General features: G+C 36.7%; 1 protein-coding gene across 8 annotated transcripts in view; it reads right to left on the minus strand.

Moving 5' to 3' along the window:
• Positions 1–25487, minus strand: part of EML1 (EMAP like 1) — a 131319-nt gene continuing 105832 nt past the window's right edge. For 7 of the 8 annotated variants that reach the window (XM_075753561.1, XM_075753558.1, XM_075753560.1 and 4 more), the window contains 15 exons: positions 25238–25307; positions 23231–23341; positions 20747–20842; positions 20079–20213; positions 18506–18605; positions 16224–16378; positions 14946–15071; positions 14550–14681; positions 10378–10445; positions 8715–8803; positions 8092–8189; positions 7878–7965; positions 7600–7695; positions 1863–1993; positions 1–1549 (listed from right to left, as the gene is read on the minus strand). In XM_075753561.1, coding sequence (XP_075609676.1) covers positions 1424–1549; positions 1863–1993; positions 7600–7695; positions 7878–7965; positions 8092–8189; positions 8715–8803; positions 10378–10445; positions 14550–14681; positions 14946–15071; positions 16224–16378; positions 18506–18605; positions 20079–20213; positions 20747–20842; positions 23231–23341; positions 25238–25307 — 1621 coding nt within the window. In that variant the 3' untranslated portion in view covers positions 1–1423. The remainder of the gene's footprint in view (positions 1550–1862; positions 1994–7599; positions 7696–7877; positions 7966–8091; positions 8190–8714; positions 8804–10377; positions 10446–14549; positions 14682–14945; positions 15072–16223; positions 16379–18505; positions 18606–20078; positions 20214–20746; positions 20843–23230; positions 23342–25237; positions 25308–25487) is intronic. The other variant, XM_075753563.1, reaches the window with a different exon arrangement.

Consider the following 25487-nt stretch of genomic DNA (forward strand, 5'->3'; position numbering starts at 1 on the left):
TTCACTTTAATACATGTTTATTGGTGTCCTGCACTTTCAGTGTAGGAGGTTGGAGATGTAATAAAAAAAAGTTTCAAAATTTATTGATTCCATTTCATTTAAATCACTCTAAACAACCAGTGCTTTAGAGTTCAGAGAATTAACGCTTACTGTCCATTACAAGCAAAATTTTAATATTAGCTTTTTCGAGTCTGCTTAGAACTCCTCTCTTTTAAAATTCTTCAGATACATTCCTCAAAGTAAACAATACATTTCAATCTGTGTCACAATCAACATTGGTAAGGCCTTCTTAACCATTTTATACCACCTCCACTATTACTTCATTGCAAAACACAATCTTATTTCATACTATAAATATCCATCCATGCACAAAACACAGGGGCCAGAAGTTACACATTAATATCTCATGTAGGCTTCCAAGACTTCCTTTACCCTCTGCAGGTTTATGGTACACTTAAAAAGATATCTTTAGACTTGGTCTACTTGGTCTTAAAATACAAATATACAATATCCATAAGCATAAAAAAGTAAAGCTAGATTGCCTTACCATTTGTTATGAACGGCTAAAATCTTATACATGTACAATATAGCATCATGCTGATTAATATACATATTAGTTAAATATATCAACCAATAATGGGGATGTGGCCAAGCTTTTCTGTTTTGTTTTCAAAAAGAAATTGTTCATATACAAGTAAAAAGATTTTTAATTTAAACTCATATGGAATACCTGAACCACACAGACATCTGTAAACCCTGCTTAGATATTCAGGTCAAACGGGGGCGTAACCTGGTGATTCACTTGAAAGGGAACACAACTCCTCACGGGTGATACCTGAGGTGTGCTATTCCCAAGAGAATGCAAATTTACCACCATTCACATTTTCAGGTCTAAAACACTTCAGTTTTGCATCTTACATCTCGGTTTATGCATCATCCTCCATCAGAAACAATTCGGTACCTCGATATCGCCATAGATTTTTCTAAATAAGTAGATATACAGTACAAAGTGTAGATAGTGAAACAAATAAGCACATATATACAGTCTTTGAAAGGCATTTTTGTGACCATTTTAGCAGTGTGTATAGAAAACATTTAAGATAGTCACATTCTGCTGATACCACTGTATTGCAAACTGTCAAGCCACATTTCTTATATTAAACTTGTACTGCATTGTATATTGTACAACAGAAGAGAAAATGATCATTCTTAAGGTGTGACACAATCAAAAAAAAAAATCACTAGACTGAGTAAAGTAACCAGCACAGGGCTTAATTTTCCTGAGGTTTGTAAGAATTTTTTAAACGAAAATCACAGTGACCAGGCTAAACTGCAAACATACTGTTAAGTTTTAAATATACAGTTTATACATAAGTTCTGTGCATGGTCGACTCAACTGTGTATGTTCACACTGATGTTTCCTCTAAATGACTCGCCACTGCATAATACTCGTATCTTTTCCGCCTGTGGAGATGAGATGGGTGTCTTCACAGAGAAAATCTACATTAGTTACATGACTACTATGTCCACCGTACACGTGGCTTGGAGCCTAGAAAACACCATATTAGTGAGAACATAAATTGTCATAAAAACATATTGTTCTAACATAACATTTATACAACAACGAAATCAAGGCATCACATCATTCTCTTGAAGTATTTTAATATGAAATTAATTTTTAAATTTAATTGTAGTCTCAATCAACTTTAAGTAAATCCCTTAGGCATCTGTATATTCCCATCTCCCTTTTTTTGGTGTTTGTTTTTTGTTTGGTTTTGGTTGGGGGATTTTTTGTACATAGGAAAACAACATTTAATGCATTTATGCAAATTACGAGAGTAAATTTTTTTGAAATGCCTTACCCTAAACTGTGAACATGGATATGAGAAGAGATGTACTTTGCCAAAATCATCCCCTGTTGATAGCAGTTTTCTCCCATGTGATCGACAGACAGCGTTGATATCTGTTCCATCTGAACCTTCCGGCCATACACCTGAAACACAGAGGAACTAATTAAAGGCTTTTATAATAGCAATAAAAGTGACAGCTTAAGTTTTTGTTAAAATATTTATAAAGGATTACTTGTTTGAAAAAAAAAAAAAAAAGAAAAAAAACCACTATAAAAATAACTGCAGCTGAGTCAGTATGCATACTTCAGTGCCAGCAAAAAACCAGATCCTAATAGGGAATCAAGCGCATAAACAAATACTTTATTTTCTCCAGTCAGCAAAGTGCTTTTTACTCTGAAAAAAAGGAATCTGCTGAGTTACGGTCACATGTCTGAGCCTAAAAGAATTTTCATATGGTTATGGGGAAAAATAACTGCTTTTATTTTCCCTTCTGCTTATGTACGAGCTGACATACTTTAGTCTACTATAGTCTAAAAAACTACCTGTGTATGATTCAGCATACTTTCTTCATATTACTAAACTCTAAAACCTATGAAACAAGAAATTACATAGTTTTATATGTTATTTAATAATTAATAGATCCCTCAAAAATACACTGAACCTACTATAAATTTTTAAAATGCTTTTGGTTTACTGTAAGTAATTCTCCTCCTTCCTCACGTACTTTACTCCTTGCTATTCTTGCACAAAGTGGTGTTCTAAAATTAAACTGTAGGCTCATCAATGCAAGGATCAAATCTATGCACCGCATCTTTAAAGCCTCTGAATACTTGCCTGTAATAAATTGTAATAAAATTCAACCAGTTATTGAAATTTCTTTTTTTTTTGTATGTAGTACTGTGGTGCTTTTTATGATTTTTGTAATTCAGATTTTATCTAATCCCTACTCAACATAAATGATACCTAACTTTGAGACCACTGACATAGTCTGTTATAATGCGTGCTCTGCCACTACGATTTGGCAAACAGCCCACCTTGTCTTGGTGTTATGATTTTCAATGACTGTCCCTATGCCACACATCCTCTGCAGTGTCTCCCAAAGTCCTACCACTTGAGTACATGCTCTTCCTTCCTTATTATTACAGGTCAGGATGAGACAGTTGCTACTTGCCCTCCCATGTCTTGGAAGGATGTCTACGCCTGCGGGCAGGGCAGGCACACTCCAGCTAGCCTTCAATCCACACGTAATTCTTCTCAAATACAGTCTTTGTGTCATTGCACAGCAATTCAAAAGCACTAAGAGGAAGGGATTCCACGTCTTTATAAGGAATTACAAATTGTTTTAAGTAAAACGAAACACAAAGTACTGATTTGCCCCTAACACTTCTGATGTGTGTGGAAACACCTCTTTGCTAGATCAGGGGCTCAAAGCAAAGGAAGGTGCAAAGAAGAAACATGGTAATTGCTGCTCGTGGAATTAGAAACACGTAGAATGAAGAGACACAGAAAAGCTGTTTCTTATAACTGCTTTGACAAAAAAGGAGGCTGTATGAACATCAAATGCTAGCTGAAAAGAGGCAGGAGTCTTCTCAAGAGGTCACAATGACAAGCTGGAGATAACCCCTAAAGAAAATGGTTTAAGAAACAAGACTGCCATTTTGAAATGAGGAAAGGATCATATCAGGGTTTTCCTTTGAGCCTCTGCTCTTTCAAAATTTCTTCCAGTGGCTCACTGTCAGTTTTTCCAAACACGTAAACTGAATCCCCTTCACTGAAAAATTAGTCCATTTGTTTCCCCATCCTCCATAGACATGGAAAGAGATCATTTCCTTTTTCTCATTTGAAGATTGATGCCATACTTATTTTCTCCTCCTCTTGTCTAAAATTCATTCATTACATCTCTTCTCCCAGAGCAACATTTAGACGGATAATTATTCTTGCTAGTCAGCACATTATCTGCTGGTCCAACGTGCAAAAACCAGAAGCTGCTATTCCAGCTGTGACTGAAGCAGATACTGATAAATGGACAATTACTTCACATTTTGCATGACATTCTTTTCATTATACATCCCGCTAATGCATCTGCCTTTCCTACAACAGCATAATGCTGTTGATTCACGTTCGGTTTGTATGTAAGAGTAATCTGATCTTTACGTGCAGATCTGCTCTCCTGCCTCCTCTCCTCCGTGCTGCGTTTGTGCAACTGAGTTCTGCTGTTCAAGTGTGTAACCTGCTATTTGTCTCATTTTTTCATACCATTCCTCTGTTTCTCAAGACAACTTGCTACTCCTGTAGCTTCACGCCACCTACAAATTATACACGCTGTTTTATCATCCATACTATTAATAAACATATTCAAACAAACATACTATTCAGTGTACAGTCTTCTAGTTGTATTTGAACCCAACCAGACTGAGCTCTGCTTTGCTTGCAATGTTGTCAGGCTTCGCACAGCATCTTAGATTTCTTCTGTTCCTGTCCTTCACCTCAAATACCAATTTTTCCAAAACTGGGCATGTTGTATGAACTGATGCCTTGGTGGCATATCCGGCACCGCATGGCTCTTGCAAGCGTGTACAGATCAGTAAGTGTTTTAAAGACTTTAGTCCTTCACATTTACATGTGTGTGCATCACTAAAGTATCCTCCCTTAAACACACTTCCTTACATGCCATTGATTTTCAGTTGAATCGTCTCTAAACATTTCCTGGCTGACTAATCTGTTCCCATACTTGAGGGCAGGTGTTCAGCAGATCAATGTTCACTTCCCCCCCTTCATTGGTTATGTTGATCTGTGAGTTCTATGCATGCTATTTATGATTTTTATGTGGTTCTACTAGAGTGAGAAAATATACTTAGTTTCAGTCAGCCAGTAGCTACTGAAAAATCAATACACTAGAAGCCTCACATCCTTGACGATGCAATTGCTTCTTCTACGTCCAGCGGGGAAATCCCGGCAAGCATTTGAAGATTGTTCAGACTGGCTGCTCTGAGGCCCCAAAGTACTGAATAGTAGAGTGACTTCCAACATTACCGGACTGGTTTCCAATTTATAATTTATGAGCTTCTTCAATTTATTATTCTAGCCACTACCTTTGCACTTTATCCTCTCCATATGGAATCTGAAAGTAAATAAATGATTCTGCAGATACTGCATTTCTCCTCCTCCATTTTTCCAGTCTTTGACTATCCTCTGTGAAGTCCTGAAAGTAAATACTAATGGTCTCGAGATCACACTAACTAGTTGGTTTTACAGATGCAAGGTCCATCACACTCAGATATCTGAAAATATCCGACTTCTAACTACTTTCCAATCCACTCCTCCCGTACCGAAAGCAGAGGTCTTATCCTTTCATTACTGGCACTAACCGGGTTGGCCATCAGATTGTAGTGAGTCTTCTAATAAAGATATATTAAAAAAGAAAAAAAAAAAGTGTTGGGTTTTTTAACACTTCAATTTTATCAGTGTCATCTCTCCTCTCTGCATAGCAGACCAATACTGTCTTTGGCCCTTCTGTTATTTCTGCACTCGTCACAAGTATGCACTTATGTTTAGCCTTTGTTTATGTCTCTCCTTGGTCCTCCAACAGCTTCTTTCTGCACTCCTCTTCCTTGTAGGAGAGGTGAACAGCAGTTTAACCGAATTTGTGTCTTGCTGCCACTCCTATCTTTCCTCTTGGCTGGCAGAGTTTGTGTGCTTCACACCATCTAAGGAACTACCACATCTCACCTATTCTCCAACTTCAGATCTTCCCTAACAGGACTTTGGATTTTTGCAGTTTGCCTCCCTGAAGTCCATTATTTTCATTTTGTTGCTTTTTTTCCTTCCTATACTAAGGATCACACCTCCCTAATTCCACAGTCATTCCTACATAAGATGCATTAATGTTCTCAGTAAGTTCTTTCCAATTCTCCAGAATCAAATCTGGAGGTAACTCCTCTTTAGGTGCTTATCTATTTCCTCTATCAGAAAATTCTGAGAACTTGTGGGTTAGCCACTGTATTGCAATTCCCTTCACAAAGGACAATGCAATAGTTAAAATCTCACATCCTCAGCAATTCCTGTGATTTTACGGATTCTGACAGAGAATCTGATTCTGGGCAAGAGTATAACCCTGCCATCATTAATATTCTTTTTTTCATCTACAATAATTATGCATTATCTTTGTAACCTCCCAGTCTGAACCTAACTGTAGAGCTACGAACCCTCAGTATGTATGGCACCATGTTCTTTCCTTGTGCCCTGCATATCCTGAGTAAGTTACATCCTTTTACTTTAAAATTCTTTTAATTTGATGAACACCCTCACAACCTCTATGACATTACTAAAATGATAATTGTGATAATTATTAAAACTAGCAGCTACTTTTATTTATTTCTCATCCTTGTTGCTTTAGCTTACAATAAACCAGTTCAGCATGGAGGACTAAGTATAAAAATGTATATGCAGTTTCTACCAGTTCCCCATTGGCCCAGTAGAGCATTTTGTTCCACAGCCTGGCTCCAAAAGCTGATCTGTTACAAAGGGGGGGAAAACCCCTCTCAGGTGTGACCCCCTCTCCTATGACTCTCTATGCACCAAAAGCAGCCCCACATTCTAACAGCACTATGTTTTGCATGAATCCAAAATATAAAGTAAGGAATACTCACTTAAGTGCTGATCATCTCAGAATATCTGAACCCATGATGCTAAATGCAAAGACTCTGTAGCTTGTAACTGCGTGTCAGGTAAGCTCAAACCCCAGGAATATGTTAATAGTTCTATAAGGGCCTTCAGTCCTCATATGAGAGACATTTTGTCTACATGTAACCAGCCTTCTACGGTTTCCTCCTTTCACTAAATCTGCGTGTTGTTGTGATAACCAAGCACTGCTTGTCAGTTAAATTATACAAAATTTGAATGTGTCTTCCCAGCATATTGCTACTGCCATCCCATCTTTAGGCTCTAAAAACATGTCCTTTCTGGCCGCCTTCAAACACAACACTGCATCTATTCTACTTGAAACACAGGTGAAAATCTTCCTTGCTTACTGCTTATACTAAACCAGACTTTTCTCTGAACTTCTTACCATGGCTTCCTATTTTATCTTGAGGACACAAGAATTTGAACCTTCTCGTACTCAGCTTTTGTAACGATCCATCTAGTTCGGCATGCGTCGTGGAATGAGTAGAAAGCTTCAGAGTACCCTGAGGAAAGCAGCTCCTTCAAAACTGGCAGAAGTCCCATGGAAACAAACCATCCTGATTATGTTCCAGTTTTCTTCTTCCTTCTTGCATTCCTTTCACCCACTTTAATTGCTATATATTGTATCAAAATATATTCTAAGTACTTAATGACAAGAGACTGTCACCCGTTTTGTGTTTGCACGGTAACTAGTGCAAATGAAATTGGTTCTGGTAAGGGGATTTGGCCCAGTAGCTGCCTAAATAAATGATAATTCCATAGAAATGGTACTTTAAATTAAAAATAACAAGCAGCAGCTCTAGTGTGACAGAAAGGGCAGCGTGTGATTTCTTCCCTGTGTCCCATTTATGTTCTAATTTAATATTTTACTTGAAGCTAGCAAGAATATCAAATCAGAGTCTTTCTGGATTGAAATAAGAGGACAGATTGTAATAGAAATGGCATAACAGAAGTTCTGTATTTTTCCCTGAAATATGAATAGTCATGTTTCATAAGAAAAAGTTGGCAATCCAAGTGTTTGTTAATAACAAGAACGGTAAGAGCTTGTAAGAGGAGAGATACTTACCAAAAACATGAAATCCTAAAGTACAGGTGTAAGTGGCCCATTCTATATCTCTAGTTGTTTCAACACTCACAACTTGTTTACAAGCAGAGGGGATCCCTACAAAAGAAAAACAAACCACGATAATATTTTTAATTCTCAAATTGTATAGATTTTTGATTGCACCAGATGAATTAAAACATATGGTCTATCTTGGCAGTTATACAGTCTCATTTAAATTTTAAATCTGTATTAGACTGCCTGAACTTTGCACAAAAGGACTAAATAGAATTCTTACTCACAGTATAAGATTTCATAGTCTCCTGAATTAGACACAAGATATTGTGAATTAACAGACCAGTCCAGATGAGTAATGAAGCTGGAATGACCCTACAAAGAGAAAAATATTGTATTAACTGCACTAACAGTATCTCTCAATGTGATGGTATTAATACAGTGCTACAAAACATACTTAAGTTGTTAATATTGAACCAGGAGGAAAAAAAAGTTGCTTACCGAACATTTGCCAATTCTAGTGTACTTTCTTCCATTTTCACTTACGCCATATATATAAATACAGTTGTCATGGGAACCTATTGCCAAGAAATTTCCATCTATAAACACAAAAGTGAACTGTAATTATTCCTGCAAGAAAAAACTCGGGCTAATTTTGAAAAGTTACTGTGTCACAGACAAGAGGAACTGGTCTTAAAGGCCTCGATACTGAAACATGAAAAAATAAAATTCTGTTTTTTTCTTTTTCAGTTCATATTGAGGCACGTTTCAAGATTCCAAACCAGCAAGTTTATACAGCAAATATTACTGTTACCAACACACGACACTTCTGGAAGCAGCTACAGCCCATTTAGGGCTAACCTGATTGCAACAACCTGCGCAGTTAAGTCATATTTGGGGTTTTTGTTTCCCGGTGAAACCAGATTGAGCATGTGGGGAAGGGAGGGAAAAGAAAACTAGAGCTTAAGACAGCACCCATTCAGAGTTGCCAATGTTTCACAGCATTTTTATTTTCAACTTCAGTATGGCAAGAGGGGAATTATTTTAAAACAAACCAACCCCAAATTTAATAGAAAAAAATTCAACACTTTTTTTTCCTAACCAGTAAATAAACGCTCTCAAACCTGGTGAGTAACGCATTACGGACAGCTGTTCGTTTCCATCTGTGTGTACAGTGACCAAGTCTTTTGTTTCTGTGTCAAACACAAACCACCTGTTGTAAATACAGAAAGAGGCCAATAAATCATTCCATAAGGAATTGAAATCTACTGTAATCTTGACCAACTTTTCTTCTGTCAAAATAGCATAAGTTTTACACCAAGAAAAGAAAAACAGCAACTGCTACTCATTTTGGTTTATTTTTACTTTAACACAAGGGTAGTTTCTTTCCCATGTTTTTTAACCAGAAAAACAATCAGACATTGACCCTGATATCAATCTTCAGATTGTAGTCTGGTTTACTATGTCTCCTGCACTAGAATAAAGTAAGCATTCTCCTTTAATGACCCTCCCCTGTGCTATGCTGATGTTTAAATTGATGCCTACATTAAATCCTAGAGCAAAGGAAAACACAAGCAAGAACCAGGACCATTCTCTTTTGATAGAAAGATTAACTTTATTTAGTAATTTATTTTAATTGTTAATTTTTAAATTAATTTTATTTAAATTAATTGATTTTAATGAACCAAAATTTAATTTGTGGAAACATGTAGAAAGGACAAAGATAAAATTTGCATTTCAATACTTGCATCAAATTATTAAAGACAAAGTAAAAATTCCTCTCAAAGCTTCTCCTTTTGATTTACTTTATTTAGTAAATAAAGCAAATTTAGTAACTAAAGTAAATCCTTTATTTAGGAGTGATATACAATCCGAAATAATCTTGGCTCATAATCTATAAGCATTCTATATGTTCTCAGTTAAGCGGAACTGTTTTCAATACTAACAGCAAAGTCTGCCCTCAAGTGACATTAAAGGAGAGGATGAAGTTACGGCGAAGGCACTCCTTGCTACTGCCACAGACAACCAAGCTTAAACCAGGGTCTGCCATTGACCCACTATGTGACCAAGGGCTCAATCTGCCCTGTAAAATGGAGATACTATCTTTCACCTCAGTTTTGCCTGCCTTGTTTACGCCTTACACTCTTCAGGCAGAAGAAGTTTCTTAATATGCATTTTTACACTATGTCTAGCAGAGCGGAACGTTTGCCAAATTTTTGTCAAAGCCTCTGGTTGTCACTGCATTAGAGATAATAAACCACTGGCTAAATTTTCCAACGAGCAACTTTTTTCTCTGTAACTTCCTCTATGCTGCCCTACAGGCCTCAGAGAAGATCTCCGTAAGCGTCTGCAAAGCTAACTCATTAATTATCTCAAGCTCCTCCTCTAGCCTCTCCTTTGCCACAATGGACACAACGACTTTACGTTTTGGTCGCTGGTATGGTGACAGCGCCTCCCACGCACAGTCTCACTGCTAACCTAGACATCCCGCCCTGTCCGAATCCATCTCCTCCCACTGATCTTAAATTACTGCTCTCCCAGGGCAGAAACCATCGCTTCGTTCCGTGCTCATGCAACACTCAGCAAACACGGGGTACTGGTCCAAGACTAGGGTTTCTAAGCACTAAAGCAATACAAATAAAGTTCACACTGAAATTCAATAGAAATCAATAGGAGATGAATATACGTCATGCCTAAATCTGCACAACAAGAACATGAACTTGGACGTGAGCTGGAAAAATCATGTAGCGTTTGTTGGTGGCCATGGTGTAGCTCTGCGCATCTTACCTTCCGGTCAGCGTCCCTACTGCGACAACAGATGCTGAAGGATGAAAACCTGAAGACTGTGCTGGATCCTAAAATGTTTCAGAAGGAAACACACTTTTTTACCAGTCCAAGTTATAACAAAAACACAGTTCAATTATCTGTCTCAGGAACAGAGTAAGTCTCTCTTGTTGATTTTTTGGTGGTTTTTTTTTTTAAAATACAAACTTGAGGAGAAATAAGCATTTTAAGTGATTGAAATATTACCCAATAGATTTTTAGATTTTTTCTTCCCTTCTATACAAGGCCACTGTTTTCTTTTCTTCACTATCTCAAAATAACTTGGCAAGTGATTCGTAACAATAACATTGGGAAAGGCAGCTTCTCAACAAATCACAAACAAGTAAAAGATAAAAATAACTTATTAAATTAGAGCTGACCTAAAAGGTGACCTAAAAGCTCTAGTTTACCTACTGTCTAAAGGACGAGCACGTACCTTATTCAAAACCAGTATGTTTCACTTTGCTTGGGAGACTAAAGCCTAACTTCTACACACTCCTTTTTCAGCACCTGCCTGTTGCAGCGCAGTAGGAGATTAAGGGGTTTCTTATTTTGATATGCAATTTTAAAACATTTTACTTTCTATAGCGTATTATTATGGAGACAGGTAGAACTGCAGTGTTTTTCTTGCAATTTAAACATATGCCTAAAAAACAAGGTAAGCATTTTCTTTCTAATACTTGTTCAGTTACAAAGAATGAGCTCCAGAACTCTCCAGGTTATAGCTGAAAGTCCCAAAATAAATAGTTCATTTTTTCTGATACCTGCCAAAAATAATTATAAAATGTAAGCAAAAATAATCCAGTAGCATATCTCACAAAAACGCGTGTGTCCTTGATTTTCTATATTCTAAAACAGTATCACATTGTAGCCATTTTAGTAAAGGTGTTCACATTTTTAACAATTTGTAATTACTAGCCCTAGAAGCTAGGTGTAAGGGATATTCTCATTAATTTTAAACAAGTGACTAATTTCAAAGACGTTACTAACTCTAAAAAAAATTTCAGAGAATTGCTGAGATCCAGGATTTCTATACACATGTTCTAAACAGTAGTCCAAGAAGGAAAATGTGCTAATTTTTAAAGTATAATTTCATAGTAAATGCTAAAATATTCTCTTGAATAAACTAGATGTTCAAAGAGTGAATTTAATCTGAGCAGTAACTTGTACTCATAACTACATTAAAAAGCTTTTACATACACCTCTATGACAACAATAGGTTAACATGAAATGATTTATTTACTCTAGATAATCAGTCACTGATTTATGAAACACAGGCTCAGACATTTCAAGTGGATAATCAGGAGATTATTGTCAAGATTGATAATAGAAATCTTGTCTTAATGAAACGGTGTGTACTTGGAGGGAAAAAGAAATACATCTAAATCTAGTTTAATAGTCCTACTGGTGTTGCCAACCTTTTCAAAAGAATGAAGGTAAATGAAGCAGTTTCTTAAATAACAACAGTTTCTTAGAGAATGTCTTATATTTGCAAAGCCACAGCTAAATATTAATTGAAGGTCACTGAAAGTCATAATCAGCTAAGTTCGAGCTCTGTTTTTCAGAGAACACAAAGGATAAAACAGTGGAAGTGAAGTCCTCTTTTTGAGCTGATGATTACTTAAGTAACTTTATTTCTGAGATAGCAGCTTATCTGATTAATAGTTCTGTCCCTGTTCCCCATAATGTAGTTGTCTCCACTAATGATGTTTCATTACCAACCCAAACTTCTAAATGCTCTTTTTTTAGACTGCAGTAGAGCAAAGTGCCAAATTTTGCATTTCACTGGCCCTCCTCAGTATATTGTTCCTGTAATGAGAGAGATATCAGACGTACTAACTTCTTATTCCCCCCCAGTGTTTTTGAAAGTGTATGCAAGTTTACAAAAACATACACCTTTGCATTGAGCAAAGGATCACATTCGTACCTGCAACTGAATTACATGCTGATTTTTTCTGACAAAAATGAAATTTAATAGGAAAGCATAAAAATGGTACCAATGATTATACTCTCCAGTTCAGGATATTTATAAATAAGACTTGCACAAAACCAGTGGTGTACCATTTCTAAATAATCAAATTAAGTCTCCACAAAACAAACTATGCTGAAGACCAGAAAGGTCTATGTGAAAGTTTCTGTTGTGTCACCATTCAAGTCACTCAGAATTGCATGTGAAGGATTTCTGCAATCTAATGTGTTCACATTCCATACTGTACACCACAGTACACTGCTCTTGCTGGATTTAAAAAAAAAAAAGGCACAGGTTTATCTTTTCTTAGAGAGCCTACCAAGACAGAGCCAGAAAAATTTGGTTTATAACTGCTCACTGATATTTAAAAATATGCTTTATTGTTGAAGTTCGTAGCTTAAGTGTGCTGGTATTTATTTGATCCTGCATTTGGCATCTTGGCAGCAGTTCAAGAGATTTGCAAGCACATGAAGATTTTGGTGCGTCTCAAGGTTTGACCATTCCCCTGAGTCCCAACTACAATATTCCTAAAGACTGAAGGGGAAAGAACTTATTTTAAAATCCAGATTATTATAACATATCTTAAACCCTAAAATGATTAGGAGGTAGGAATATGCAATTATCTGCCTGCTTCTCAGGCCAAAACCCTTAGTATCACTGATTTTTTTTTTTTTATTTTTTTTTTTAAGATTAAAAGTACTTTTAATTCCTTATACTACAGGCCAATCTGTCTTTATGTAAAAGGCACTGAGCTGTGAAAATCTGGCTCCATCTCTGGGGCAGCGGAACTGTTGATGTGGTCTCTCCAATTAATTTAGAAGTGAACAAAAATACAGACCTTAGAATATATGACCTTGGTTAGATACAATAAATTCCAATTTCCACATTCACCACACAAGCATGATTTAACAAGGGCATACAACTGGAGCAGGATACTACAAGAGACAATTTGGCAAATGCTATTCTGTTAAGACTGCTTCAATCTGATGCAACAGCATAGACTTACTGCAGATGTGTTTTATTCAAGAAGTCTTACTGATACTAGCTTTAACTTAGGCAAGTAGGCCTGAAAATGAACAATCTTTTTAGGAAAAAAGTTGCATGATTAAGATTTTCAAAACTTCATGTAAACTAATAAAGGATTATTTACTATATCACACAGAAAACACTTTAGTCAGCACCATGAGGGCCGTCTATAAGTTATTGGCTACAATTTGATTTGCAAACCTGGGGATTTGACATATGTCTACATCAGATGTATTCTTTTTCCTGAAGGAATTTTTGAACTTTTCCACTGTACAGAGGGGAGATAAAACAGATTGAGAAATAACTCGACTATTGTGATCAGTACATGTATCTCCAAAAAAAACCATAGTCACATACCTATTAAAAAAATATAAAGAGAAGACTGAAAAAAACCCCGTGAGAGTGGCATCTCAGAGAGATAAAAGCATCACCATTGTCTCTAGGAGATAAGCCAATGTCTTCTTATGGATAAACAATTAGAAAAGTGATCAGGTGTCCAAAAAATGTACTCTAAAAATCAGTTCCTAGTGATGCATGTAGTAACCAAGATTGCATGTCACCACAAAGCCATTAGGAGTCTGCAGATGCACAACTGAGTGCTTACGTACAGTATAAAACTGAGCCTCCACTAAGTATTCCTTCAGCACCTAAACACTAAGTTTCATACCAGAGATAGGAAGCGAATTTCTAAAAGCCACATTTGTTTATTTATGAACAGGATTAATGAAAGTACTATTAAATTACAGAAAATAAATAAAGATGACCAGAAAAAGTCACCAAAAAAATCTTTTCCTTCCAAATTCTGACTATCATGCTCAGGATAGTGGTAGCAATCCTGATAAGAACTACTTTTAAATAATAAATATTTCCTAGCTTTATATTTGTGGTTCTCTTCCTAGTAAAAAAAAAAATAAACGTCAACAGCACTGTACACTATACAGCATATAGATCCATATAACCTACTGTTTTAAATTCTTGGTTTTAAGAGTTTTACATCCATTTTCAGAAAGACAAATTTCATGACTCATTTCTTCCCTCAAGTTAATACTTTAAGATATTTTTAATCAATAATCTTATGAAAAACTCAAATTACTTGTGAAGTTCTGTAAGAAGAGTAGAGTTGTGTTTAATAGATTTATACCTCTATAATCTTGTTCCAGATAGGACGATGAGTGGTAGCATCCCAAAGGGTAATGTGTTTGTCATGTCCACAAGTGAAGAACTGAGGTTTCGAGGAATGGACTGCAAGTCCCCAAAGCTCATCAGTGTGACCCTACAACAAGCAGAAATGTTTCTTGACAAGAAGGATGGTACCATCAAAACTAAACACGTTTCAATAGGATTAAAATGACCAAACTATATATTAAAGCATTACAAAAATACATTGGCTTAAGATAGATACATATTTATAATGTTTTTATTGCCCAAAGTACTGTAACAATAAATCAAATAAATGCATATTTACGAAACTTAACTTTAAGCAATACTTTTACTGCTATTATGCACTTAGAAACGTTCTTATAAGGCAACAGCTTACCTGGGTAATTGGGAAAAAATCTCCTGATAGCGTGCCCTGTAGGACGAAGTTTCTAGTGGTTCCTATTAATACAACGTCCCCTTTCCCCTCTGCTACTGTCCTTATTGGGCCAAACTGCTCTGGAATCTGTGGTCATAACAGACAAACAGATAGGTAAGTCAAACAATTTGTCAAGCATTGCTATTTTTAGAGACATGTGGCCTAGCAAATGCATTTTAATAAATGTTGCACAGAGAAGAAATGAAATGGATGAATATATATGCCTGACTTTCAAAAGTTTGTTAACATCTTGCATCAGCTCAGTAACTGTCTTTATAATGCTACAAGAAAAGACATCCTTGTACAGATAAACCAAGTATTTCAACAAACAGAAAAGGTTCCTTCATGCTGTGTTAACTCGATCATATTTTAATTGCAGCTGTGATCTCAGACTAAGCATTTCCACTCAGAGATAGTGTCAGGCTTTGTATCACTTGTACTTTCTTGCAAGGAACGTTTCTTTAATTGCAGCCAAGGTTCTGAAAGAGTCAGTGCAAATCTCCAATATAAAGGTCAAGGGAAGATGTAAAATTTAAAATAACAAGGAATATCACTGTATGAACAAGTAAGAGAAAAAGAGGGACACTATGGTTAGAAACAGCACAAGGGTGTACCTTGTGCTGTGTTAAAAACTGAATTATCAAACCAGACATGCCATTCCAGCTGCATATATATTTGCAACATTTAATAATATACAGCAGATTTGAAACCCTTCCTCAGAGTTTTATGCTGATTGTTCTCTTACATTCAGTATGTTAGCAGTCATGTAGTTCTGTCTAAACAAATTCTGCTTTAAAATTCCTACATAGCATCTGAACTCCTTTTTGGAATTTCTTTTTTAAATAAAAAAACAACACTAACCAAGAAATTAATGAAAAAATATAAGTACTAAACCCCAAAACAACCCCTCACATCATTTTGGAAAAGAGGAAATTACAAAAACATTTTAATACTCTGAAGTGAAAAATGACCTCATGTTATTAATTGTAAAGAAAGGAAGAAATAGTATGAAAAAGTATGAATACAAGATTTGTTTTCCAATTACCATAGATCTTAGAAAGGAGATAGTAAGTTAATGAACAGGCTATCACAGGAATGACCTGATGACTCAAATGATACTACATTTTATCATTGATTTGCTTTCCCACAGAAAAAAATAATTATTTAAAAAGGTCTGTTCAGAAGACAGGTAAAATTTCATTTTGAGTAGCAGAGTAATTTCAAGATAGGTGATATCACCTCAGTTTTGTGAAGTTTTTGGTAATTTCCATTCCAAGATATCAGCTTTCGGTCTTTTCCACCTCCTGATACTAATGTGCCATCTCGCAGCATACACAGCGCAAATATGCCACCCTCATGTGCCCCTTGAACTGCGTGGCTTATTCTGTTGGTACCTAGATAGAAGCAGAAAAGATATTACCACTGAAATACTCAGTTTAATAGCTCCTTTCTTCCCCCAGGTTTTTTTCACCACTTCTCTACTACCTATCAAGGATTATATCCAAACAATTATAATGGTGGGCATGGAGTGTTGCACCAAAATGCTCAGACCCACAGGACAGTGAATTAGTACATCTTAAAAACATATTCCTCCCATCTCAAAAATGAAAAGTATACATATTCACTCAGTCTAGTTCAAACACAAAGTAAACCAGGTTCATTTAAACCTTTCATGGGGCTTTAAGCTAAACCGTTTGACATCGCATTTGACCTGCAGTAGCACTACGCACGTTATCAACAAAGAACCATAACCCAGTAACTTGTTATCCTCCCAAGGATATTCCAACAGCCTTCAGACACCTAACTTGCACCAAAACCCAACTAAGCTAGAGGTCTGTGTACGGCTGGCAGAAGGTGCTTTATTGATAAACTTGGCTTGGTCAAGTCCCTCTTAGACTCAAACACCTTCTAACCAACTGCATTGGATTAAATATCTCTAACTTGATGAACCGTTACTATTATGAAGTATAAAGACATGATTACTAGTGATTCTGTTACTGAAATGTGCACCTTGCATCAAAGCTTGGCTAACTTTAGCACAAGCGAAGGGCTTATGAAAAAACAACTGCTTTTTCATTTGTAAGTCCCATTTGCTTCTATCCACATCTATGGATATAATGTGTCAGTTACAAGTCATTTCTACTAAGAGAAGCTTTTGCTAAGGGCACTCCAAACTGGTGGAAGCAGCCCTTGCTTGAACATAGAGCTCTGAGTCAAAAGTAGTAGACACAGAAAGTATGCTGTATTAAGACAGAAAAACATTTTTGTTGGTCCCAAAAGAACCAGAGCTAAGGAGATCTTGCAGCGCACAAAGAATTCCCTCTCCTTCCTGGGAGAAAGGGCAGAAGAGACTGCTTGCAGTCAAGGCAGAAATTAGTCTACTGGCATGAAGGCCAACCAGACCCTGAGCACTGCACTGACCCTGCCGTGCCAGCAACTCCCACTATCTCTCTTCTCTGTTGATAGTCCAAAATAACAACCAAGGACAGGGAGGAGATGGGACTATGCAATTTCTAAGCTCTGTTTGGAAGGAAGAGCATTCAAGTGTCTTGCTTTAAACTATCATAGGAATAAGAAATGGGAAATAAAAGAGGAGCTGTGATACAAACACCATATCCACCCCCTTCCTCAGCAGTAGAGTCTTGGTCAAAAGCAGGAGGTGGTAATTGCCTGATAGCCCTTGGGTGAAAAAAAGTCTACAAAACCAGCTCAGTAAGGCTCAACTGTGTAACTGATTCACCATGTTGTTTCCTACATCTTATAACCTCCAACTATCTTGGAAGAAGGCACTGAGTAAATAAGAAGCAGCTGTCATCCATATCCCTTCTTTCTTTACCAATAAGGCCACCTTTAGGGGATTTCTCCTTATTGCTATGCATGGCATCTCATGCCCTGAGTAGACGTTTAGGTTGTTGCTGCTGTTTGCCTTCCGGCAGGCTTTGCCTTCTGCCGCCAAAAAAAAACCAAAAACCAAACTCTTTTCTTACTAGAAAATGCTTTTTAAGAAGTTTGTCCTATCCATCTGTTCTTTTGCAATAAAGCTGAGGCATTCAATTAGATCTGCATATATTTTAGCTTGACTTCCTGGGAAAACAAATAAAGCTATTTGTTGTCTTTTTAAAAGTGTATGTCAATAGGCATAATTTTTGCAAACACTAGAGAGTGACAGTACAGGAGACTGGAGATCATCAATTACATTAACAGTGTTTCTTACTGCTACATTGATGAAGGAAAAGAACTTTTCCCGCCATTTCTTACATCAGTAAGAACCACTCATGCTGGCATAGCTCTATGATTCAGCATTTGACCATAGGGAACACATTCTATAGAATTTTGTGCTCTAGTAGTCAGGTATGTATGTTCTTTAGGTGCTCGTAGAGGAAAATCCAGACTTAATCTGCTGGACTGGTCTTGGGAAAGAACTCATGATAAATTATTCTTCTTAAAATGAGGCTACACTCATGTAAAAATTCACAGTCTTTAATATTAAAATTTCACTATTAACTTCAATCTTGTCTTACCTTTCCCCCAAACCAAAATGTTTCCGCTTGAGTCTCCTGTAATAGTATCACCATTTTCAGAAAAGGTCACACACAGGACAAACTTTGGCTTCTCTTGTTTCTGCATGGTTATGAAAAACATACACTCACAGCAACACACAACCCATTTGTTTTAACTGTACGCATCTGAGTAATTTCATTTAGTCTTACACAGCTCTACTATTACTTAAATATCTACACATTCCTACAGTCTAAACAGTTAATCTGCGCAAGGGCAAAAGATTCATCAGCTGAAGTTGGTGGCCCAATCCTGCACCCTTCAATTACAAGTTGTGGACAGAGCGAGCAAGAAGGCCTCACAACATTTAACCCAAGACCAGGAATGCTCTGAGATAAACCGAATCCCCCCAACTCCCGCATAGTCCCAAAGGCTTTAAGTATTTAGAAATGGCTGATGATGCAAACAAGTTTTATTAATTTTTAACTCCAAAGTTTCTAGGAGGAAAATATTACTAGAGAGTTTGGCTATAGCATAAGAACTAAGAAATTATCTCTTGAAAGAATCCTAAGGTTCAGTAATGGGAACATTGCTGTGAGACCCTGCATTTAAGATACTGATGGTAACAAAACAGTGGAACGTATAAGGGGACAAAAAAATTCACTAGCTAGTAGCTTCTAAGGACGTTATTTACAATGTTTGTTGACTACCAGTGTGTATGGCCTCTATCTCCCTCAAACTAAGAACTGTTCTCAACTATACTTTTTCATCTGCAACAACCATCGAGGATAAGAGCCATAACAGAGGCTGAAATCTGCTCAAGTAGCTCAGGAGTAAAAAATGAATGAAAAATAAAATGTAACAAAATTTAAATGCATTATCGCAGCATCTCCTCCTGATTTCACACAAAGTACATTAACTGACGTTGCAAAATCGTTGTTGTGACTATACTTGCGAGCCATGACTCCACAAGCAGTTAACAAGGTCCTGCTGGAGTTATCTGCAGGCACTGCAAACATCCCTCATTTGTGCACGCAACTGCTGTAAAGCTTAGTCTATATTTAAGAACAAAACTCAATCAAGACCTTGAAATGAAAATTATATTTACCAAATAGTGGCCAGCTCAATCTGTATTTGAATTACATATGCGTATGTATCTGAGCAGAACAGAGGAAAAGGGAAGAATATTCATAATCATGTAATTTATGGGGTTTGGCAAGTCTTTCCTCTGACAAAATAAACCCTGAACAACCCAGTATATATCACTGTCTTATTTTTTATTTTTTTTTAACCAGAGGTAAGCATAGAGAGTTTTAAGGTAATTTTATTTTGTAGGGGGGATGGGGAGCATAGCATAAAGAATATAGGAAAAAGAATGCAAGGAACAAAATGGTAATTGCATTTCAAAACTTCATTGTGGACGTTTTACTCATGGAAAAGTTCTCTCTGCCATGCCATGAATGCTACCTGAGTTTCTGAAAATTTCAAGTTTACTAATGATCAGTTGTTTTGATTTACACAATGCTTATTAACCCTTATTTCTGTGTGACTGTACTATTATTACAAACATAAAATTAAGAAAAAAATTTATTTTACCTCAAATAATCCTTGCTTTTTAATAAGGGAATTCCCTTCTAGTGTCCAAAAATAAAGGTGTGATTTTCCACAAGTAACTATTATATTTGTATCAGTAGGGTGAAAATCTGCAGCAAATACAGCCTCATTAGAGCACTTGGAAGGAAAAAAGAAAAACATTGTATCAACATTTAAAATTCAAAGAAAACAAACCAATATGCAATGGTTCTCTAGCTAGACTAACTCATCAGCTCCCGATTTAAGAAAAATTCTGAGCTATTCATTTCTTAGTGTAGACTGGAATACTTCAGTAGAATACTTTGAAGTCAAAAGATTTTGGGTTTATAAGTTAGTATCAAAAGTTATCCTTCAAAGCTATGTCAGATAACGAGAAGTTCTACACAAAAGATTAATTTCTTTTCTGCACATGCTCCTATCATTGCTGCCTAGACTTTTCTAATCAATTTGATTGATTGCCTAATAATAGAATGACAGCAACAAAATTTTAAAACCCCCAAACTATTGGGATAATCTCAACAGTGAGCAAAAATATTCCCTTTCATGTTCTTTGCCTTTTGTAAAATGAAAGTGTTAAAAAGGCACAATATGTTAAACATAGAAAGGCATTTTATGACAAGAAATCCAAACCTACATACAAGCAAGTAGTACAAAATATCTTATTGCAACACCTTGACATCTGCCAGCTTTTCTTCTTTCTGCCAGTCCCACACAGAAAGCACGTGGTCGTTCGAGTCATCCACGGAGCACAGGCTACTTCCTCCATTCTGAGGCAAAACATAGAAAATGTTAATGCATCCCCCAACCAACATTAGAAACACGTAAATACACATTCAAAATAATTTAATACTTCTGTGTAGGTGAAAACACATATACATATTTACACTTTAACTGTTATAGTTTTAGTATCCCATAGATCTCCATGAAATATAATAATTTATAGGACTATTGAAAAACAGGGCTAAAAAGGGATCCAGAAGAGAAACTCTTGCAAACTGCAGACAAACAGACTTTGTCAGGAACGGGATAGGTTTCTCTTTCCAAACACCCAGTGATGGAAATTCCCAAGGCAAACTACACATCATTATCTACACTGTTAAAAAAGCTTTTCCTGATGATTATATTCAGTTTCTTTACAATTTAAACCAATTGCTTCTCAGATCTGCTATGGAGAGGGGGAACAATTTTACTCTTTATATGGGAATAATGGATCAAAATCAGGGAATGTAGTAAGAAATTAGAAAACAACTTATTCCTGAAAGGTGTCTTTTCTATAGGTCTATCTTCTATCAGTCTTTCTAATCTTATTGACCCTAATTCCTTCAGTCTTTCTTCAGGCATCATATTAGTTAGACCTTTCTCCAGTCGGTACCCACTCTTCTGAAGTATGAATCCAAAGACTGGATGAGGAACTCCAACCGAGACTCTACCTGAACTGAGGGGAGGTGACCGACATCGGTCTCACTAGTGATGGGAACTACTGGACAATCATCAGATCTTTTCCCAAATAGCAGCTATCTGGAAGGTATTTTTTGGATCATTTTTTCCAAATCTTCAGTGTTCATTCCTAGCTGTGTGTCTACAGTGGAATAAACCATCAAGTAATGTTTAATTGCTTTCCACCCAGTCAAATATGAATTTTGTATCCTGTTGCTCCTGGCATCGGCTATGTTAGCTTTGACTGCAGATGAGCTCGCTGAAACAGACCGAGCCTGTGGTTACACAAGCGCTCCTTTGGCAGCACGCTGACACAAACAGTCCTTCTTCTGCCACCCAGAGCAAGGCCACTTGTTGCTGCCTCATGAGCTGAGTCTCCACAAAAGTTTGGAGTGAGCCTGTTTGAGGAATGGATTGATTTTGAGCGGAAAAAAAAAGACGCAAGCAAACTCTGCTTCACTCTGTTTATATCTAAGGATGCACAGTTGTTTTCCTGATGAATTAGGTCCCTAATACACATCTCAGACGCAGCTACAAAAATAACTATGCCAACGCAACTCAAGAGATTGGACAGAGATAGGACTGAGTAGCCTGAAGAGAGGGCTATCTAAAATGAGATAAGCAGTACTGCTACGGGACAGGAACTGATGCTCAAAATAAGGCTAAGCTCTGACTGTGAAATCACAGCATAAAGCAAACATATTAAACACTTGCTTTCTCCTGGCATCTGCCAATGGGGATCCTGTTATTAAGTACCTATTTCTTCCGCCAGGGAGATATTTACACAGTATTTGCTTGCTATTCCTTTTTATTTATCCTTCAAAGCTGATCTGGAATGACGTTGTTTTTCACCTTTGTATCCTTAACCAGCTCTCCCAATTCACTCCTCTTTTCTACTTTCCATAAAATATTGTCACCAATAGATTTCAAATACTTGATGAAACTTTGATTGAAGTACATTTTGCCTAGGGAATACACCATTTACTCTCCTCCTTTTTAAAAAGGCTGTCAAGATGACCAGACACCACCAGATACACCACTTACAGATTCTGTTCTACGTGGAGGGTTTCTAGAATTGTACGTGTCAGGTTACAAACTCATGTTTTTATATGGGACCTGAATGCTGCCTATGCAATTTTTTACCTCCTTGATAGACTAGAGCTCAAAGGACAGTGCCAAGAGGCTAACAACAGGATTCTAGTTCTTTGTAATCCTTTATCCATAGGCCTTTGCTGCTTTCAAGAAAAAGTTTTTGCTTCTGCCATGGGAGTTCCCATTTTTTAAATCCAAAATCAGAGGTACAGGCCATTGTAAAGGTCTTTTATCAGTTGTTCTTAGGCATAGCGCAGGGGGCTAAAAGATGCGGAGAGAGAATAACTTATGTAGGGAGAAACAGAATGGGATGATTAAAGAGAAGAAGTAAGGATACTGAAATTTCAAGGACACAAGTATTTCTGCAATTACTCATCCTTGAAGAAATTAATTGCATTTTATTGTATATGTAAGGTAGACCTCTGAGACTGCTGAGATACTGCTAACCTTAATACCAACATAAACTGTCAGAAACAACTGGGTTGCAAGCTTTCCTCCTCTGAAGAGGAAGCTGAGAGAAAAGACAGCTTGGAAGTTTGTTTTGGTCAAGGAAGCTAAAATTTGAAAGATTTCAAAGACCTGTTCAGCAAACATTTGTAGTACGACTATTCATTTACTTTACTTACAGATTTAGAAAAAGCAATGCAAGTGACAGCTCGGTCAAAAAACCCCATTCCAATGACATGCAGTGTATTCAGAGTTACAGAATCCCAGACACGCACATGTGGTGGCAGTTGCTATAAAACAGACACATAAATAATAGCTGAAATAATGGTAGCAAAAAACCATCAGGAATTTAAAGAAATGAGAATGCATCCAAAACCACATTTTAATACAATTTAAGGTATGAAAATTATAAAAACTTCTCGAGTCACCCATGTAAGCACAGATACGCTACAAACGATTTGCTGATTGCTGTGCCGAGAACCGATATCTGGGACTGACTATCCAGAGTGTACAGCACGTCAGGTCTCACCAATCTTTTTACTTCCCTGAAGTTAACGGGCACTGAGACATTCTTCAGTAAGTGAAAACTGGTGATGACCTTGTGACATGGGACCTACTGGTAGGTCTAAGATCATTAGTTTAAACTGTAGCAACTGAGATAATTCCGGTCAATGGCAAATAGCAAGTGCTAAAGAGAGATTAAGAATTTCTAAAATTTAATTAATTTCATTGTCATAAAAATGGCCGTAGAAAAGAACTGTGCACCTGTAATCAGAACTAACTTTGGTTTTATACGTAAAATTCAAGGTATACATAACGACTCATGATGAATTCCCTATGAAAACCAGGTGGTTCCCCCTCCCTCCCCTCTATCTTTGACTTCTGCACCACCCGGAGAGCCCCACGCGGGATCAACCTTGTGGAGACAAACTGCTGCTCAAATCCACCAGAGGGCAATCCAGGAAGCACTCACTGATCCAGCTTGATTTTAGAAATAGCTAGGAGGCTAACACAGTATCTTCAGCCTTTGCAGGAAACCAACAAAGGCCATATTTTACTTCTTTTTTTTACCCTGCCCTTTCAAATAAAGTGCGTATGTTTTATTACAGTATCGGGGGCAGGGGGGGAAGCAACACCCATCAGTGTTTCTTGCTACTAAGCAGTGAAATTAAAAATAAATAAATGAATAAATCAAGGCCGCCTCAGTATCTCAGTTATACAAATGGCTTTTATATGAGCTTACCTATCTATATACCACTTTTCCCTCAAGTATTGACATCAGACCTTTAGATTTTATTTCACAAATACAATGGTAAGGAATTTTATTTACAAAGTTAAAAAAATAAATACTAAAGATTTCTCCAACACACAATAAAAATTAATAGTTTACGTTACACAACTAAGTTATCTTTACATAAACCTTATATTGCATAACTGGGATTTTGTTTTCCTCATTTACTTAAAGTAGTTAGCATACTGATAATCTGGTTTTACCCTAACATTCTTCTTTGACATCTGCGAAAAATTTTGCAATAGTTTGGCTCTGACATCAGCTGCATAATCTGCTGAGTGACTTTTTTCTCATGCTTTTCCTGCTTCTGCTTGTATCCATTCTTTCTCACTTGTCTTAGTTCTTTGGAACAATGTTCATCTTACTCTGCTCAAATAAATTCCTAGCCTACAGCTAAGCTTTATGATCATACAGGTAATAAGTGAGAGAGAAAAATATTCTTGCCTAGATAAAAGCAAGGGTAATAACTTATTTTTTTCAGCAAACAACCCAAAGCCATTCTTATTTGTACTTTGGTTTTGGTAGCTGTGGTCAGAAATGAAGTTGTATAGTGCACAATTTAATTTCTGCTGCTGCTTCTCCTTTTCCCTGCATCCACCTCCCCTCTCAGGTCTTCTGTAGCCTCATCCTTACCCATCTATTTTGGAGACCAGCTCCAAATTTACCTTCAGTCTGTGTAAGGAATGAAACCAGAAACCACTGATCAATCTTGATAATGGAACTGGGTAACTTTGACAGTGTGCACTAGGCACTCTCAAATTAAGTTTTGTTTGTGTTCAGTCCTACAATGTAAGACCAGTTTAACTGCAACGTGAAAAGAATATAGCATTTATCTTCTTGATAGCATATCCTTGTGAAATACAAGCAATTATATGTTGACAAAGGGGTCACTCACTTTTCCATCCTTGGATGTCCCTGCAACTTGACCTGTTGCTATTGTGATCCTATCAGGATGGACAGCCAGGCTGAAGAAAAGAGAAAGAGGCCAAACTTAAAGCCATTTATTATCTATTTCATCAAACTTTTACTTAAGCCTGTAATAAATAGCCTTATTTTAGTCCTATAAGACACACAGCATACATGTAAACATTTTAAAAGTATAACAACAGAACTGACAAAAGAATATTCATGCTCTTTTATTGAAA

This window comes from Balearica regulorum, chromosome 5, assembly GCF_011004875.1.
Source record: "Balearica regulorum gibbericeps isolate bBalReg1 chromosome 5, bBalReg1.pri, whole genome shotgun sequence".
NCBI classification, from domain to species: Eukaryota; Metazoa; Chordata; class Aves; order Gruiformes; family Gruidae; genus Balearica; species Balearica regulorum.